Source organism: Chlorocebus sabaeus, chromosome 3 (assembly GCF_047675955.1).
Source record: "Chlorocebus sabaeus isolate Y175 chromosome 3, mChlSab1.0.hap1, whole genome shotgun sequence".
NCBI classification, from domain to species: domain Eukaryota; kingdom Metazoa; phylum Chordata; class Mammalia; order Primates; family Cercopithecidae; genus Chlorocebus; species Chlorocebus sabaeus.
In genome coordinates this window covers 25,129,613-25,147,710 of record NC_132906.1, presented here as the reverse complement: position 1 = coordinate 25,147,710, position 18,098 = coordinate 25,129,613, and the positions used below count along the sequence as shown (strand labels likewise).

General features: G+C 41.8%; 1 protein-coding gene across 2 annotated transcripts in view; it reads left to right on the top strand.

Annotated features, from left to right (window-relative positions):
- Positions 1-257: 257 nt before the first annotated feature.
- The window catches only part of HTR2A (5-hydroxytryptamine receptor 2A), a 63,736-nt gene continuing 45,895 nt past the window's right edge, over positions 258-18,098 (top strand). The window contains exons 1-2 of one of the 2 annotated variants that reach the window (XM_007960373.3): positions 258-1,502; positions 5,571-5,771. In XM_007960373.3, coding sequence (XP_007958564.1) covers positions 1,343-1,502; positions 5,571-5,771 — 361 coding nt within the window. In that variant the 5' untranslated portion in view covers positions 258-1,342. Of the gene's footprint in view, positions 1,503-1,937; positions 2,672-5,570; positions 5,772-18,098 lie in introns of those variants that run through there. The other variant, XM_007960372.3, reaches the window with a different exon arrangement.

Here is an 18,098-nt window from a genome sequence, read left to right as displayed (position 1 = left end):
CAGGCAGGGCAGTGAGGGGGACACTAAGGCACCCACCCAGGAAATGGATGGCCCAGGTCTCGACCACAGGGTGCGAGCTGCAGGCTGCAGGAGAGGACATGTGAGAAATACGCATACAGAGGTAGCGCTGGAGACTAAGTGGGATCTGGCAGCCAGAATGAAGAGTTATAGATAACAGCAGCTGTCTGAAGAGGTGGTGATTCCATCACGCAAGTGAATGGGTAGGAACAAGCACTGAGAGCAGGGCAGGAGGATGGAGAGTGAGGGAAGATGCTGAGGTTGAGGTCTCATAGGCTACCATGGAAGGAGCCAATGGGCAGCCGGAGATTTAGGTCTGGAACTGAGGGAAATAAACAGCTATGAAGGTACAGACTTGGCCACAAACATATTGAAGCCATGAGAGTGGCTGAATTTGTCTAGGGAGAACGTGAAGAACGGAAGGTGATGGAACTCTAGAAAACCCCAACTATTGAGGAAAACATTTTCATGCCTGCAAAAATAGAGAGATCGAACTGCTTCCTTGAGAAACCTACTTGGGAAAGGGCTTTCTTTACAAGTAAGGGAAGTTGTCATTACTGGTGGGGGAAAAAGTTGGTACCGCAAAACCAACTTATTTCCTACCACATGTGAGGTCTTGAAGAACATCTGGGTGGCATACTTCTGCTGAAGAAAATAAGCCAGTTCAATGGCATATCTGTTAAATAAAAATAGTGCTAATAGTGTATCAGAGTTATCACCACAGACGTGCCTGGCCACCCTGAGCCCATGTGACCAACGTCAGTCATTCCACTCCGGACACAAACACTGCTGGCTTCGGGTGGAAGTGCCGCACGCTCACAGTATTCCCAGGACGTACCGTTTTTCAGCCTTATTTATGTTCTCTCTTCACCCGTCAGCCTAAAAAATTACCACAGTGCCACTTACCCACCTTAATGGGAATCTGCACGAAAGGCCATTTCTCCAGTTTCTCTCTCTCAAAAGCAAAGGAAAACTTCCCAATATTAATATGTAGCAAAAAGAGGCAGAAGAAAAAGCCGATTTGGTCCGCCCTCCTGGCTGTTGCTACCTTGCAGCTTATGACATACACATAGAGGGAGGTCTGATGAAGTGAACGAGGCAGCCAGAGAGCTACTCCATTCCCGTGGAAACCAGGAGTCCCTTGGTGCAGACAGCTCTTCCTACTTTCCCGTGCAGTTCTTTTGTGTGACTTTGAGGGGCTCGTGAATGATTTCTAAATGTGTGCCTGCTGAGGCGAGCCGCACAGGGAGGGAGGAACCCAGCCGAGCCGTGCCAGAGGAAGCCAACAGGATCCTAGCAGTGCGGGAGCCGGCTCGGCTCTTGCATGCAGTTTTTGAAGTCAGCAAAACAGAAACCAAATTACTATCATATTATGCTGGTGGAAGATCAAGAAGAGGGGACTCTACACCAGTTTAATTACTGTGAGAGATACACTTGTTATTCTGTGACTCGCTGCATCTCATGTGTGGACCCTGAAGACAAATGTAAGTTCTCGTGCCGCTATATTTTATTGCTATGTAATTTTCTTTCCGGTTTGAAATCATGCTTGGCCAACATGTAATCATTTCAATGAGAATTTCTAGTGAGCAAAGTTGCCTGCTAATCTTTACTTAAGACTTTTTTGTTTTCCTTTTATTAGCTAAGCAACATTGTGGGAGCTGAAATTCCTGACAGCAGCTGTGGCAATTCAGCCTAAGAATGGCTGAGAACTGCAACCCAAAGTACATCCAATTACTATGGGATTAACACTGAATGTATTTTTAATTGACTTTCTTAATGTAGAATGTGTACATCCCCGCTGTTTCTGATTGCATGCTATTTTAATAATACTGTGGCTAAACTAGTACTATCGGCATAACCAACAAAATGAGATATAAACAAGAGTCCCAGTAGTTATAAAACTTTTCTTCTTTGTCCAGGACATTTACCTCCCGGAACGCTCAAAAAAACCTGCAACCTCTATGCTAAAAGTTCATTCTGCCTTTTTGTCCTCGCTTTGCCAAGAAAACAATAAAATCAAACCGTGGACTCTCCTAAAATTCTGAATGAAGAAAACTTAGAGCCACCACAGTTCGGTTCTTTATCATTGTAAAAATGGAAGACAAAAATCCAGCCCCAGGAGACCAGCATGTACACCAGTCTCAGTGTCACAGAGCATGGGGACATGAAGGTGAATGGTGAACAGAGGCTATAACGTGTTAGTCCTTCCACACCTCATCTGCTACAAGTTCTGGCTTAGACATGGATATTCTTTGTGAAGAAAATACTTCTTTGAGCTCAACTACGAACTCCTTAATGCAATTCAATGATGACACCAGGCTCTACAGTAATGACTTGAACTCCGGAGAAGCTAACACTTCTGATGCATTTAACTGGACAGTCGACTCTGAAAATCGAACCAACCTTTCCTGTGAAGGGTGCCTCTCACCATCGTGTCTCTCCTTACTTCATCTCCAGGAAAAAAACTGGTCTGCTTTATTGACAGCTGTAGTGATTATTCTAACCATTGCTGGAAACATACTCGTCATCATGGCAGTGTCCCTAGAGAAAAAGCTGCAGAATGCCACCAACTATTTCCTGATGTCACTTGCCATAGCTGATATGCTGCTGGGTTTCCTTGTCATGCCCGTGTCCATGTTAACCATCCTGTACGGTGAGTGGCATCAGTTTCCCAGCTGTACTCGCACTGGTAATAAAGAGCATGTGCATGCCATCAGCAGATGAGATGGGGCTCAGGGGGCAAACAAAAGATAAATAGAAGGCTTTATTTATAGTCTAGGGTCTACTATGTTACTTATATTTTACTCTTAAAATGGGATTTCACATAAAAATCAGACAGTCTACGACCTGTGATCATTGGAGAGTTTCGTGCTTTAAAACATGTACACCCTGTGTAAAAATGATCATTGGAAAGTTTTGTGCTTTAAAACCTGTACATTTAATGTAGACATTTTTATAAATTACCCCGATGCAGTCATAAACCACTAACTTACCCATCATTCTGAATCTACTTGATTTTTGCTCCTTTATATTCCCAACCAATATTCCAGCCTTCAGGACAGAACAGTTTCATCTTTGTCACACAGTTTTCGGCACTTCTAATGGAGTGATAAAGCCTTCCCAATTACCTTGGAACATTTGCAGGGAGGACATTAGTGGTGCAGTAGGTTTTATGTTAAAATATGCAGAGTCTCCATTAGAATAAATGAATTACTCCAGTTTTAATTGTTCCCTGCCCAGAGAAGCTAATTTGGAAATGTGCCTTTGAATTATATCCTCAACTCTTTAAAAATGCATATGCATACACTCCTCCAGTCTGGTTTGGAGGAGGGTGGGAAACAAATGGGAAGGGATTAATCTTGCTTTCTTCTCAACAGAGTTTGAAACAGTCAAACCTCTCAGCAAGGGACCAGAATGTGATATTCTTTCCAAATTATGAGTAATACAGCCAGATACCTCCTTAAAGGAGAGAGAGACTATTGTGACTGCTGACACAGGCACGAGCAGCAGTCACCCCAGAGCTTAGAGACAGGTTATGATAGCTATCTTTAAGGGGAAATTTTCTGGCCAAGTCTTAGGGGCTGAGATTTAAAAAAAAATCAACCCAGCCCTGGAGAGTGTGAAGAAGGAATGCGGTAGGCAAGGGCGAGCAGGCGCCAGTTTGCACAAAGCTGGTAATTCTCATTGCAAGTCCAGCCTTCGCTTGACCATTTAAATGCCACACCAGAATGATTTCATTAAATTTGCCTGTCCTTTCCCCGGCATCCTGGGGAAGATTCTCCCTTCCCACATCCCCTCCCCTAGGGGGCAAACTCCAGTGGGGGTAGGAGGAGTGACAGAGCAGGAACCAAAACAGCGGCTGGAGGGTGGGGTGACCCCAGGCGTCACCCGCTTGGGGAGCAAGGGCGCCCCCTGGCGGCCGCCGCTCTGAGCGCAGCCCGTTCCCTCCGGAGCCCCGCCCCTCCCTGAGCTGCTCCTCCCGCCTCGCCCAGTCCACGGGGCGTGGGGCATGAGGCTTCTCCCACAAGGAAATGCCCCCTCCTTATCCCGCATCGGAAACACGGACTGAGGCCTGGGCTGCCTGCTTGCGGAGAAAACCCCTCCGAGGGCCATCTGTTCCCAACAGAGAGAGTGTGGTTTCCCCCATCAGGCGCTGCAAAGGAAAAGGCTTTCATTTCAGCTCAAGCTCTTTGCAAATAATACAAGTGAATGGATGTAAATTAGGCTTGTACCTATGCTCTTTACTTGTCTAAGTATCTCCTGTGGCATTTTGGTAGAGAGTGTACGTTTGCGTTGGAGTTTGTTCAGCTTTGTGGGTCTGTAATAAGAAAAGTGGACTTTCAAATTTTCCTTCTCACACGCAGGCAGATCTAACTCCCCTGCTTATGCTGTGATCAAAACTAATTAAAGTTTATATAACTGCTTGATACACCTCCAAAACACAAAACCAGGACACTTTGTTTATGTCCATAAGGCACACTCTAAACTTCCTCATACAGCAGGTGACCTGCAGTGTCTCTTACATTGGAATTGTCTGGGGAGCTTGGAAAAGGCTTTGCAAACGCTTTGACATTTGATGTCCACCTCAGCCCACCCTCCAAAGATGATTTAATTGGGCTGGACCTGGCACAGGCATCAGGACCTTCTCTAAAGCTCTCCAGCTGATTCTGATGTGCAGCCAGGATTGAGAGCCACCACCCTAAAGCAGCTGTTCACAAAGCGTGGTCCCTGGACCAGCAGCATCCGCATCACCCTGGAGCTTGCTAATTCAAATGCAAATTCTACGGCCTGCTCCAGACTAACTGCAGCAGAACCTCTGGAGGGCAGTCCAGCAGTAAGAGGCGTGGCAGAGTCTGATGCTCACTGAACTTTGAGAAATGCTTCCCTAAAACAAAGCTCAGAGCAAGGACACCTTCCTTTATTTTTCTTCACCCTTGTCTTCACCTCTCCCTACACATACCCTAAATTTGAGTTTGGCACCCAAAGCATTATTAGATCATTATTTTTCATTTTTACAGATAGACATATTCACACTGAATTTTTAATCATCTAGTCATTTGCACCAATGCAATTTATTGCCATCACTGTATGGGACTGGATGGTTATAATAATGACTAAGAGGTGAGATTAACCTCAGGGAAATACAATCCAGAGAATCTGTGACTAAATCCTGACAGTACAGGGTGAGAGGTGCTCCAGAAGAGGAGCCAAAACACAACTTTTGACATAAGCCATTAAAAAAAGAAAAGTTTTGCCAGGTGTAAGGGGGAAGAAAGAGAACCCCCAAATAGAGACAATCCGAGTTTCCATGCCACACTCACATAACTCCAGATGCTAGAAATGTTCAAACCCTGCATTCATCAGCCAGTGCTAGCTTATCATAGTTAAGTACAGTTGCCGGTGGGCTTCTTTTTTCAAATACTAAAAATATATTGTGTTGTCCTTTGCCATCACCTGTGCCCGTCCCAGAGCTGGAAATTGTCATAGGGTAGGGATCCGCATGCTCCAGGAGGCACAAGGTTGCTCACTGACACCAACCTTCTGCCTCATAGGGTACCGGTGGCCTCTGCCCAGCAAGCTTTGCGCGGTCTGGATTTACCTAGACGTGCTCTTCTCCACGGCCTCCATCATGCACCTCTGCGCCATCTCGCTGGACCGCTACGTCGCCATCCAGAATCCCATCCACCACAGCCGCTTCAACTCCAGAACTAAGGCATTTCTGAAAATCATTGCTGTTTGGACCATATCAGTAGGTAAGTGGGAACATATTTCAGAGTCTCATTTGAAATGACAGTTCGTGCTTTCTGAAAAGACTTGTTTCATTTTGTTGTACTGAAACCCGACATCCTCAATCTACTGTTTTGGGTGGTACAAGATATGTTACAACATCGTAATTATCAGATTCGCTTCAGGAAAGAAAAATCTGTTTATGTCACTGACTGACAAAATCAATTTGTATTGCTTTGCACAGGCAAGACTATAAACAGTGGAGCCAAAAAAAATCAGAAATAACTGTGCTGTTTTCCCTATTTCTTACTTTCAAGTCCACAACTCTAATTATTGGGTTTCCCAAAGACCTCAACTTTTATAATCACTGGACTTATGGTCAACGTAAAGATGCAGACCAGTTTGCTAGAGAACATAAAGCCTCTGGGCTCTAGAGAAAGGTACCATGTGCTGAAGCTTGGAGGGAAAAGGTGGGCCAGAGGAAAGTGCCAGGATTTGCTTTGGGGCAAGGCTGCTTCTCAGTCTGCCCCGGTGTCCTTAATGACCTTCCTCCTTTTATGATACCACACAGCAAAGGATTTCCACCCGCTTCTGTTAAGTTGATCACATACATTCATCTGTTGCCAGTATTGATTTTCTGTCACACACCTAACAGTCAGAAAAGCCAAGGGAAGGGAAGCTAAGGGGGCAGGTCTCAGGCAGTGAAGTGAATTGTACCTGTCAACCTCGGCAGCTTGGTTGGTAACCAAAGATTCTCTGACATTCATTTTAAAATCCAAAAGCCTGTCAGGCAGGAGTGTTGCACCTGCTTATGGCCAGGCTGGTGCCAGCATCTGCTAATATAAGAGACTATGGGATTCCACCGCTTGAAATCAAGGGCTTGAGTGAGCTTATCCACAGCATTGGATAACAGTACCAATAATAAGAGCCAACACAATAATACAGTATCTTGTGTTTTTTAGTTTCCATTGTTTACTTTGCTGCTAGCAATGGGAACTATTATGCAACTTGAAGAGTAGGTAGCTCCATCTTACAGAAGAGGAAAAACTGGGATTCAAAAAGCAAAATGAGCCGTGCAAAGCCCCACAGCCAGTAAGCAGCACAATGAGGATTCTGTTGAATTCTGATGGGAACATCTGATGGAAACACTAACAAATCACACTTGTGTTGCTTTCAAATGTTTAAAAAGTCTTACCTACATTCTGTTTTAAATTTCCCACTACAGTTTGAGACAGAAGATTCTATGGTGCTTATTTGATAAATGAGGGAACCAGAGTGCAGGGGTATTGTGGCTTATTGGGACATATCTCCAACTTGCAGCAAGACTAGGACCCTCAACTTCCAGCACCAAGCCCTGTTCTTTCTGCACCGTCCTTAGGAAACAGTTTTTGCTCCTAGAAAATGCTTGTAGTTTCTGGGACTGTGCAAGTTGGACTCATTCTACTAGGAGCAAGAAAGTGAAGGGCCAGTAACCACTCATTCCCAGTTACACATAAAATACTCCTGGGGAACATTCTGATTTAATGGCCTAGGGTGAGGCCAGGTGATTCTAAAGAGCAGACAGAGTTGAAGACCACAGACAGGTTTTCAGGGTGGTCAGTATGATAAGTAGGAGAATCAAGAATATAATGCAAAGGGAGCAAATGAAGCTATTTATTTTTACCCTGATACACTGTCCATAGTCTTACCCCAATATACTGTGCGACTGGTGAGACAAATGCTGAGAAGGTCAACCATCTTTTCCTCAGCCACACTGACTCCCCCATCTCATTCAAGCTTCATGATAACAACAATAGTAAGGTAACAGTTTCTGAGCACTGAGTACAGACCCAGGAGTATACAAAAAGCCCCTTAAGGAAAATCAGCTGCAGAGAACTCAGTTGCACAGGATGATGTCGCTTATAATCAGGAGTCAATATGGGTCAATCGGAGTCCAAAGCCCATGCTCTTTCCACTGCCCAAAAGATAGCCAGAAAGAGCCAGAGGCAGAGCACCACAGGAGGCAGGCAGGCTGGAATGGCTGTGGTGGTGCTGGGCAGGGATCATTCATCCATCCATTTGGCCAGACTTTTTGAGACGGAGTTTCACTCTTGTTGCCCAGGCTGGAGTGCAATGGCACTATCTCGGCTCACCACAACCTCCGCCTCTGAGGTTCAAGCGATTCTCCTGCCTCAGTCTCCTGAGTAGCTGGGATTACAGGCATGTGCCACCACACCCAGCTAATTTTGCATTTTTAGTAGAGATGAAGTTTCTCCATGTTGGCCAGGCTGCTCTCAAACTCCTGACCTCAGGTGATCCACCCACCTTGGCCTCCCAAAGTGCTGGGATTACTGCACCCACATTTGGCCAGTCTTGTAATGTGCATCTATTATGTGCTTGGCACTGCACAGACCAAGATGAAGAAGATATGCATTCAAAGATCTCTCACAGTAAGGTAGGCGAAGACAATTGATTCTTTTACCATTAAATGTCCCACTTTATATCTAGTGATGCTTCTTGACTTAATATCTATTTGATCTTAGTATAATTTTCTTTTGATTATCATTTTTGGATATATCTTATTTCATCCTGTTCCTTTCAAACCTTTTGTGACTTTAAAGTGTCAGCCTGTAAGCAGCATATAAAGTTTTGTTTTTAACCCAATCTTTGTCTTTTAGTTGGAGTATTTAGTCCTTTTACATATAATGTTAACTCATATTTGGATTTAAATGTTATCTTACAATTTGCTTTCTATTTTCCTTTTTGTTCTATATTCTAGTTTCTTTTCATTCTTACCTTCTTTTGGACTAATCAAGTATTGTCAATCCATCATTCCCCTTTATGAGCTTTTATCCATTGTTTTAAATTACTTTAATGATTACAGCATTCCTTATCGACCTTAGAGTCTAAAACAAATTATTACTTGTAACACTTCTTGGTTAGTGCAAAAACTTTAGAACATTTTAACTCCATCTATCCCTGTTGTCTTTTAGGTTTTTCCCTGTTTACTAAATGTCTTTTTTTTAAACCCGTAAGACATCATTATAGCCATTCTATTCAGTATTTCTCACATATTAACCCCTGTTGCTGTTTATTGTTTTCTTCATTTTCGTGATTTTGCCTGGGTTCCTCATTCCTGAAGAATTTCCTCTAGAATATCATGTAGTTTTTTCTGTTTTTCTTATCCTAGGCATCTTTATTTTGCTTTCATTTCAAACACATTTTCGCTCAGTATAGAATTCTAGGTTGACAGTCATCTTTTTTTCAGCACTTCATAGGTGGCAAATCCAACATTTCAGGCTTATATTTTTTGTTTATAAGAACCCAGCTGTCAGCCTTATTGTTATTCCTTCAGAACCATTGCCTTGTGCCACGCCCTGCTGCTTCAGAATATTCTGTCTCTATTTTAGCAGCTTTACCATGATGTACTTAATTGTGAATTAGTTTTTGTTTTTATCCTGCATGGTGTATATATTGATTCTTAAACTTGTGACTTTGGCCACTTTGAGAAAACACTTGGCCAACATCTTTTCAAATACTGCTTCTGCCGCATTCTCTCTCTTCCTCATGTCTGGGACTCCAATTTCATGTATGCTAAACCTTTTACCCAAGTTCTTTATAACTCAAACACTTCTACTTTTTTTTTTTCTTTTTTCTTCAACTTTTAAGTTCAGGGGTACATGTGCAGGATTTTGTTACATAAACATTTGCCATGGTGGTTTGCTGCACAGATCATCCCATTACCCAGGTGTTAAGCCCAGCCTCCATTAGCTATTCTTCCTGATGCTAACCTTCCCACCTCCTGCCTCTGCAACTGGCCCCAGTGTGTGTTGATCCCCACCATGTGTGCATGTGTTCTCATCATTCAGCTCCCACATATTAGTAAAAACATGCAGTGTTAAACACTTCCACATTTTCTACATTTTTCTTATTTCTTTAGTTTTACTGACTTTTCTTCTTCTGTTTCTAGTCCTCTCATCAGCTACTTCTAATCTGCTTAAGACCCATCTCTTGTTTTCTTAATTTTAATTCCTACACTCTTAGTTGTAGATTTTTTCATTTAATCCTTTATAGATTCCAGGTTTTTAGAATAATTCTTCATGTTTTCATCTATTTTCTTAAATATTAATCACAAATATCTGGATATCTATTTTCAGGGTTGTGAGATGACCTAGGGACTTCTCTTTTCTGAGTTGTGGTTTTTTTTTTCTTCATTCTGTCTGTTGGTATGTCTGGTAATTTTTTTAAATTGAGTACTGTGTATGCCTGGTAATTCTTTTTAATTGAATACTGGACACTGGAATAAAATGTTTGGATGCTTTGTTGATACTTTCTCAGAGTGGAGTCTTTTAGCATTAGCAGCAGTTAAAGTAAGCACAGGTCCCCTTAATCCAATAAGGGATTGAGTTTATTTAAGGCAAGGTTCTTATAAAAACCAGTCTATTTCCAGTTTGCCTTTACGCCTAGGATGTATTTTTTCATGATCCCAGATGAAAGCCTGATGTGTTCTCCATTTTGAGGAGCCCTGAACTTCAAGTTTTATATCCTCAACATCGTAAGACTACTGCTAACTCTCTTTAGCTATTCGGCCTCTCAATCTGTTCGATTAACAAACTGGCAAGCGCCCGAGTAGAAAGGTGGCTCATAGTGTTATCTTGCTTTCTTGCTCTTCCCTTCACTCCACAATCTTAACTTCTTAACATCCCGGCTACCTTGGTACCCTCTCACCAACTGCTTTTTATCTCCCTGATCCCAAGGACAGGTTTGGGACCTCGAATTCTGCTTTATGTGATACTAATATTACTCTACACCTTTTTGTTTGACTCTCCCCAAGCTATTTTCTCATCTTTTCATTTTTAATATGCTTTTCATAACTTTGCTTTATGTGCATTTTCACAACATATGGACAGATTTATTTTTAACAAAATATGTTAGTCTTTGCCTTTTTAATACTGAAATTTGACCTGCCCACATTTGTGACAATCAACACCAGTTTTAGCCCTTCCATCTTACGTTCGTATTTTAATAGCTCATTTTTTAAATGAACTATTTCATTCACTGACTTGTACAATGTCTTCATTTTCTTCTCCATCCCAGTTACTTTGAATTGTTGTGGGCCTCTTCCATTGCTCTCATGATTACAGTCCCATTGCAAATCATCACGTTATTTCTATTAATATATCTAAAGTAAATAATCTCATTAAGTTATTTCCTCATTACCCTGAGTCCCAAGTCACAGGTTTTCCAATAATTTATAAATAACCTAGTGGCAGAGTAGATCTTTTAAAGCAAGTCAAAAAATGCAGAAGCCATAAAGAAAAATATATACATAAACAGTTATATAAGTTTGATGTGGCTAAAATCAGTGTAAGCAAAGTATTTCAATGTATATCATTGGCAGACCAAGGGTTAATAACCTTAAGATACAAATAGCAACAGATTGAAAAAGAGGAAAAAGAAACAATCTAACAACAAGAGAATAAGCAAACTAAAATTTCAGGCAATTCACAGAAACATAACATGAAATGGACAATAAAACTTATTAAACATGTTGAGCCTCTTTAACAGTCATGGCAATATAATCTAAAACAATGCAGTAACATGTTTCACTTATCCAACTGGCAAAATGAAGTTAGTGAAAACAGCCAGGGCTGCCCTGAATATGGTACCACATGCGCTCTCTCAAAACCCTGCTTGTGGAAATGTGAATTATTTATTCTTGGACTATCTAGCAAAAGCTATTCAAACTTGACCTACGAATTCCACTTGAATCTATTCTGTAGAAAAACAAGAGTACATGTAATGATCTTTAATGCAGCAATTTCTTCAGAATGGAAGAAATGGAAAGGCTGGATTATGTTGAGATACATCACTTTTCTCTAAATTGCAGAATATTTTGAAGATCTTAAAAATACTGAGACTACAGTTGTTTCCATTTATCCACAGTTTCCCTTTCCATGGTTTTATTTACGCAGTTAACCACACTCTGAAATTGTTAAATGGAAAATTCAAGAAATAGACAATTTGAAAGTTTTCAATTGCCCTCCATACCAAGTAGAGGGATAAACTCTCCCACCATCCTGCCTCGTATTACCCAGAATGTGAATGATCCCTTTGTCCAGCATATCCACACCGCAGATGCTATCCACCTGCGCGTCACTTGGTAGCCATCTCAGTTATCAGACCAACTGCCATAGCATCATAGTGCTTGCAGTCATCTTTATTTTACTCAATCATTTACTAATACTTTAATTCTTACTGCTGCTAAGCTCTTACTGTGCCTTATTTATAAATTAACCATTATCATAGGTACACATGTACAGGAAAAAAGTCTATATAAAGTTTAGTATCCTTGGTTTTGGGCATCTACTGGGGGTCTTGGAATGTATGGCCCTCAGATAAGGGGGACCACTGTATTTGATATTTAAGTGAAGGAATGTTCATGATGTTAAATGCAAGCAGCAAGTTTTGGGGTGGTATGCATGGTGTGAGCTCTTTCTGGTAAACTAATAATATAGGATAATATGTGGGGATATAGATATATGTATATAGACACACACAAATACACACACAAGTGCTGAGAATCTGTCAAAAGATTTCACGCTTATCAAGATGATTAAATTAGAAAGAATGGTAGGATTGTCATCTTTTTCCTTATGCATTTCTATATAGTTTTGTGGGGTTTTTTTCTTAAGACAGAGTCTTGGTCTGTCGCCCAGGCTGGAGTGCAGTGGTGCGACCTCGGCTCACTGCAAGCTCTGCCTTCTGGGTTCACTCCATTCTCCTGGCTCAGCCTCCTGAGTAGCTGGGACTACAGGCGCCCACCACCATGCCCAGCTAATTTTTTTTTTCGTTTTTAGTAGAGACAAGGTTTCACCGTGTTAGCCAGGATGGTCTAAAATCTCCTGACTTTGTGATCCACCTGCCTCGGCCTCCCAAAGTGCTGGGATTACAGGCCTGAGGCACTGCACCCGGCCTGTCACAAATATTTTTATTCCAAAGTGTTTCAGATGATCCAGAATGCAGCTATTATACCTGCATCACGGGTCAAAGACAGCTTCTTGGATAAGGCAGCCTACTTTCAAAGTTATCAAGGATCTGACACATTTTCACCGTGGTAACCACATCATAGATTAGTCAAGTTTTCCTGCACTCAGTACTCCTGAAATGTACTGCTGCTTTTCCCTTGCTCACCATTATCGGTGTGGTCACTTCACTGCCTGCCAAGGATTCCATCTAATTCTGAGGAAAAGGAACATAATCGCAAATCAATTGTGTTTTCTGTGTGGGAGCTTCTGACTAAAGCAGCAATGACAGGAGATTGAAGCATTGGATTAAGCATAATCCTAGGGGGTGGGGAGGGAGGGATCCTGGTGTTCTCTATAGGTTTCATTTTCCCTTCATAAACCTACCTCCCATGATCAGCAGTAACTGTGACTTCACTGCAACCTATAAAACGAGCAAACCCTTTCCTCAGGATGTTTTCCTTTCTCATAATGGACGCTTCATGATGTAGCCTTTTTCCATATGCCAATGCCATGAGAAGAGAAAATAGAAGCTACTTTATTTCCTGTCTTTAACAAAGATGTATCTCAGAAAAGGTGAAAATGACTATTTTCACATTGTCATATTCTGACAGGCAACCAAAGATACCCCTTTAAATTCCTTTTCCAGACATTATTTCATTTCAGAAATATATTTGCAGTTTATGGGGTAATTTTGAAGTACCGTCGGTCTAAATAGATTTTTTTCCCTCAAGGATAAACATGACCATGTATTTTCTGCATCATTACTTTTGTAATGGGAGGAAAGGCAAGCTGTGTTACATTTATTTGGGGCCATTCCCCTCAAGCTGTGACACCTTACATAGAATCTTAACTTGAAGGCTGAGGTCACCGGACCTAAACTCTTGCCTTCATGCAGCTCAAATCCTACCTTCCTAGACAGTGCAGATGTTTCAGGAATCTTTGAAGGACAGTGAAAATAAGCTCTCATTGTAGTTTTGTGTTGATTTAGTATATGGGGGTTTTAGCATCGTTTCAAGTTTATTCATGTTTAGCATCGTTTCATGTTATGTTTTGTTTTCTATGATTGGCTGTCCATGGTTTTTACTGTAGGATTTAGGGAATATAAGCAAAATGTCTGGAGCCACACTATCCGGATGTGAATCCTGGCTCTGTTCCTCATAAGCTGTGTGACCTTGGGCAAGTTACTTCACCTGTGTCTCAGGTTCCTGGTGATAAAATGGTGATGATAACAGTACCTATATTATGGTCTGTTTGCATGATGGATCTCTCTTGGATTCTATTTCATATGCTAATGCCATGTGAGAAAAGATAATAGATGCCAATTTATTTTGTCTTTATGGGGTTATTTTAAAGATTGAGAAAATGTAATGCTTGTCATATAAGTGTTAAGTTTTCAATATAATTTGAACTCTTGTCTATAAAGTTCTTGGCTGTTTCCTAATTGGTAAATTAGGGGATTAAGCGCTTTGTGTTATCACAGCTTTCTTGTATATTCCCAGTTTGTCACTTGTCACTTGACATTACTTTTTTTTCCACATGGATTTATGGAGTCTCATTTATAAATGCTCCTTTCTCTTATAGCTTCTGAATTTTGAATCATTACTACAAAAGCCTTTTCCACTACAAAGTTAAACGTTTTCTCCCATTACTTTTATGGTTTTGTTTTATAAATTTAAGTCTTTGAACCATTTAGAAATTAACCTGTGATCTAATTTTATCTTTTTCTGCATGGCCACCTACTGTCCCCGCATCATTTGTTTCACCATTGATTTCATATACCACCTTTGTCATCTACTGCATTCCAGTGTATTTAGGTATGTTTATTGACTGTTTCTACTGGTCTGTCTACTCATTCACCAGAGCATACTTTTAATTAAGGATTTTTTTTATTGTCTCTGATTTAGTACTTTCTCATTTTTTTTAAACTTCCCTGATCATCTTCATTTGCTTATGGGTTTCAAAACTCAGCCTCTAATTTCCCAAAAACTACTATACTTGGAATTGCATGTAACTTTATATATCTACTTTCTAGACCTTTTGGCTGGCGTACTTTTTGCACTTTTTTTGGTCTTATTTTTTATTTCTTTTTTATGAGCAACTTCAAGTTCTATATGGAATGAAGTGAATATATATAAGCAAATGTAACAACATAAAATCTAAGCACTTAGGTTGAAAAAATAGCATGCTTATTTAGGTCCAAGAGGAATGACAGTGAAATATATTTTCCCATGATGCCATATCTTCTGGGGAAAAAAAAATTCTTGAAAAAATTAATCAACTGAGGAAACCAGACTCAAAACCAGATGGTGTTCTGTCAGCCTTTACACTGGAGGACATTCCCAGCCCCACAGCCTGAAACAAACGATCTGAAGAATCCACTTGAGATTGTCTCTCCTGGGACCCTCCAGGTTTATGCCCAACTCCTTTACATGGAGATTAGTCAGAAAGTATTCAGGCAACCAGGACAGAAAGGGCTTTGGGTTACCTGTCCTCACTTCCACTGCTGGGAGATCATGTTGTAAGCTAGCATCTACCAGAATACAAATGGAAACTTGAATTCGTCCAAGTCTCCTTTGGTTTCTCTGTCTTCTCACTTTCTCTCCTGGGAGGAAGAAGTGAAATTGCCTCTATTTGTTGTACCTTTATTTTTGCCCCTGCCATGCTTCATTACCCTCCCCAGAGGTCCAGGGAGAGATCCAGGCACTGCCCCAGCCTGCAGCTGAGTGGCTTGGCATTCAGGAACAGAGATGTTCACAGCCGTGTTGAGAGGAAGTGCTGCTGTCTCTAGAGTATGGCAGTGCTGGAGAGCTGTCAAGTATCAAGTGGCCACCTATGCCTGTCACTACCCTGAAACAAGGGTCCGCAGGGCCACCACTTGGCCCACCCGTTCTCTTGTCCCTGAGTGCAGTGACCCTTCCTCTCCTCTGCCCACAGATGCGGGAGAATTTAGGGACATCTCCTTGCCTGGCCAGCTGTCTCATACTTAGAAGTACAATATGGTAAAATATCACAAAAACCTCTGCTCTTGAAAGACATGTCCTTGGCTGTCCTTCAGGACATTAGCCCATGGGTAAGAAGTCACTTAATGACCCAGGCAGCTGAAAGCCTGCCAGAGTGGCAGCTGACTTCTCTCTGCATGGCAGACTTCAACTACAGCCTTGAGAAAACATGCTCAATAAAACAGCACTTAGCACAGCATAGACACTCCATAGCCACTGGAAACTGGTGCGAATAATTAAGAAACGATCAGATCATAAGAAAGAAGTGCTTTTTTTTTTTTTTTTTTGAGATGAAGTCTCACTCTGTCACCCAGGCTGGAGTGCAATGGTGCCATCTTGGCTCACTGCAACCTCCGCCTCCCAGGATCAAGTGATTCTCCTGCCTCAGGCTCCTGAGTAGCTGGGATTACAGGCACCCGTCACCACACCCAGCTAATTTTTGTATTTTTATTGGAGACGGGATTTCACCATGTTGGTCAGGCTAGTCTCAATCTTCTGACCTCAGGTGATCCGCCTGCCTCGGCCTCCCAAGGTGCAAGGATTATAGGCGTGAGCCACCATGCCCGGCCAGAAGTGCTTTATTCTTTGTTAGTCTGTTGATTTAGCCTGGCTTATGGACTATGAATTTATTTATTCATTTGCTAAATATTCTTTCTAAGAGGAAGAGAAGGGACAGGGGATTTGTGTTGCTTCTGGCTATTTAAAGCAGAGGAACAACATCTGCATGCTGCCCCTTCATTCCCACTCCCTGCCCTTGGGCTGCGTCAGGAGCCTGTGTGCTCTTGAGGCTTCCACTCTCTCCAGATAAGTCTTTTCTGGGCTAAAAGACAGGAATCGTCACCATGCGAGGAGCTAAGGTGGATCCTCTGATCAGTTTCTTATCACCAGCATCCTCTGTGTCCTAGTGTCCTACTCCTTCATTGGCCTAACCAAATCCCAACCTGGATGGCTCTGACAAACCAGCCTTTACTGTTGCTCTACTCAAGTAACTCAGACCTGCTGGAGAAAATTCCACTCCATGAATTGGGCACACACCTATCTGTGGTTTTCAACCTCAGCTAGAACCTCTTCTTCATTGCTATCAGTCCTGAATTTGTTCTTGGATTTTTTTTCTTTTTGATACAGGGTCTTACCTGTCACCTAGGCTGGAGTGCAGGGGTGTGAGCATGGTTTCCTGCAGCCTCAGTCTCCCATGCTCAAGTGATACTCCCATCTCAGCCTTCCGAGTAGCTGGGAATATAGGTGCACATCACCACACCCGGCTAATTTTTGTATTTATTGTAGAGATGGGCTTTCAATGTGTTGCCCAGGCTGATCTTGAACTCCTGGGCTCAAGCAATCTTCCCACCTCAGTCTCTCAAAGTGCTGGGATTACAGACATGAGCCACTGTGCCAGGTAGTGGATTTTTTTTAGATTTTTCTACTTAGATCCTTTTTACAGCCTTTGATTGCCACTGTCTAAGGCAGATAACCATTTCCCATTCTTCCCCAAGAAAAGACCATCATGCACAATTGTATTTTTCTACTCCCATCATCCAATTGTACCCCTGATCTTCTGTACTTCCTGTCTCTACCTCCTGTCCTTCCCAAGAATTTGATTTCTCTCCATCTCTCTTCAACTTATGTTAATTTCCTCAAGATTTTACCCTTGCTTTTTCCATTTTGTCCCCTCTCATTCATGTCTTAAAGCAACATTGTCTGCAGTCTCCTTCCCTTTTATTGTTCTTGTCAAGATCACCAAGGCCTTCTGCATTTCCAATTCAATCCAAAAGACTGTTTCTATGTCAATAATGTATTCAGGTAATACACAAATACATTCTCAACATGACAGAATCAAACAGCTCAGGACTATAGAGAATAAAAGTGAAGTTATCCTTCATCCGTCTCTGCCTCTCTGGATCAGCACCCACAGCTCTTGCATTTACCTTGAACTATGCTGTTCCTCCCCAGCACAGAGCATAGGCAGGAAAGGAGCACTGCCAAGCAAAGCTCCCTCAGATTTCAGCCCTTGGAGAATGCCCCTCAATTCCCATCCCTCTGTATATCCTTTGATCCTGCATTTCATGCCAATTCCTCAAAACCCTGCTGACATTTACTGCAGTTTTATATTTATTTTTGTCCTTTCTTCAAGTTCTGTTTCCCTCTAAACCAGATCCCATCTGCTCTCTTCCAGAAATTCTTCCATCATTTAAAAAATACTAATAAAATGACATTTTCTTTTTGGGAATTCTGTTTTTATTCTTTTGTATCATTAAACAGAATTTTAGGGGTGAGGTAGTATAAACCTGTGCTCAGATACTATCTTGGTCTACAAAAACAGAATCGTATGTGTATACATACACATATA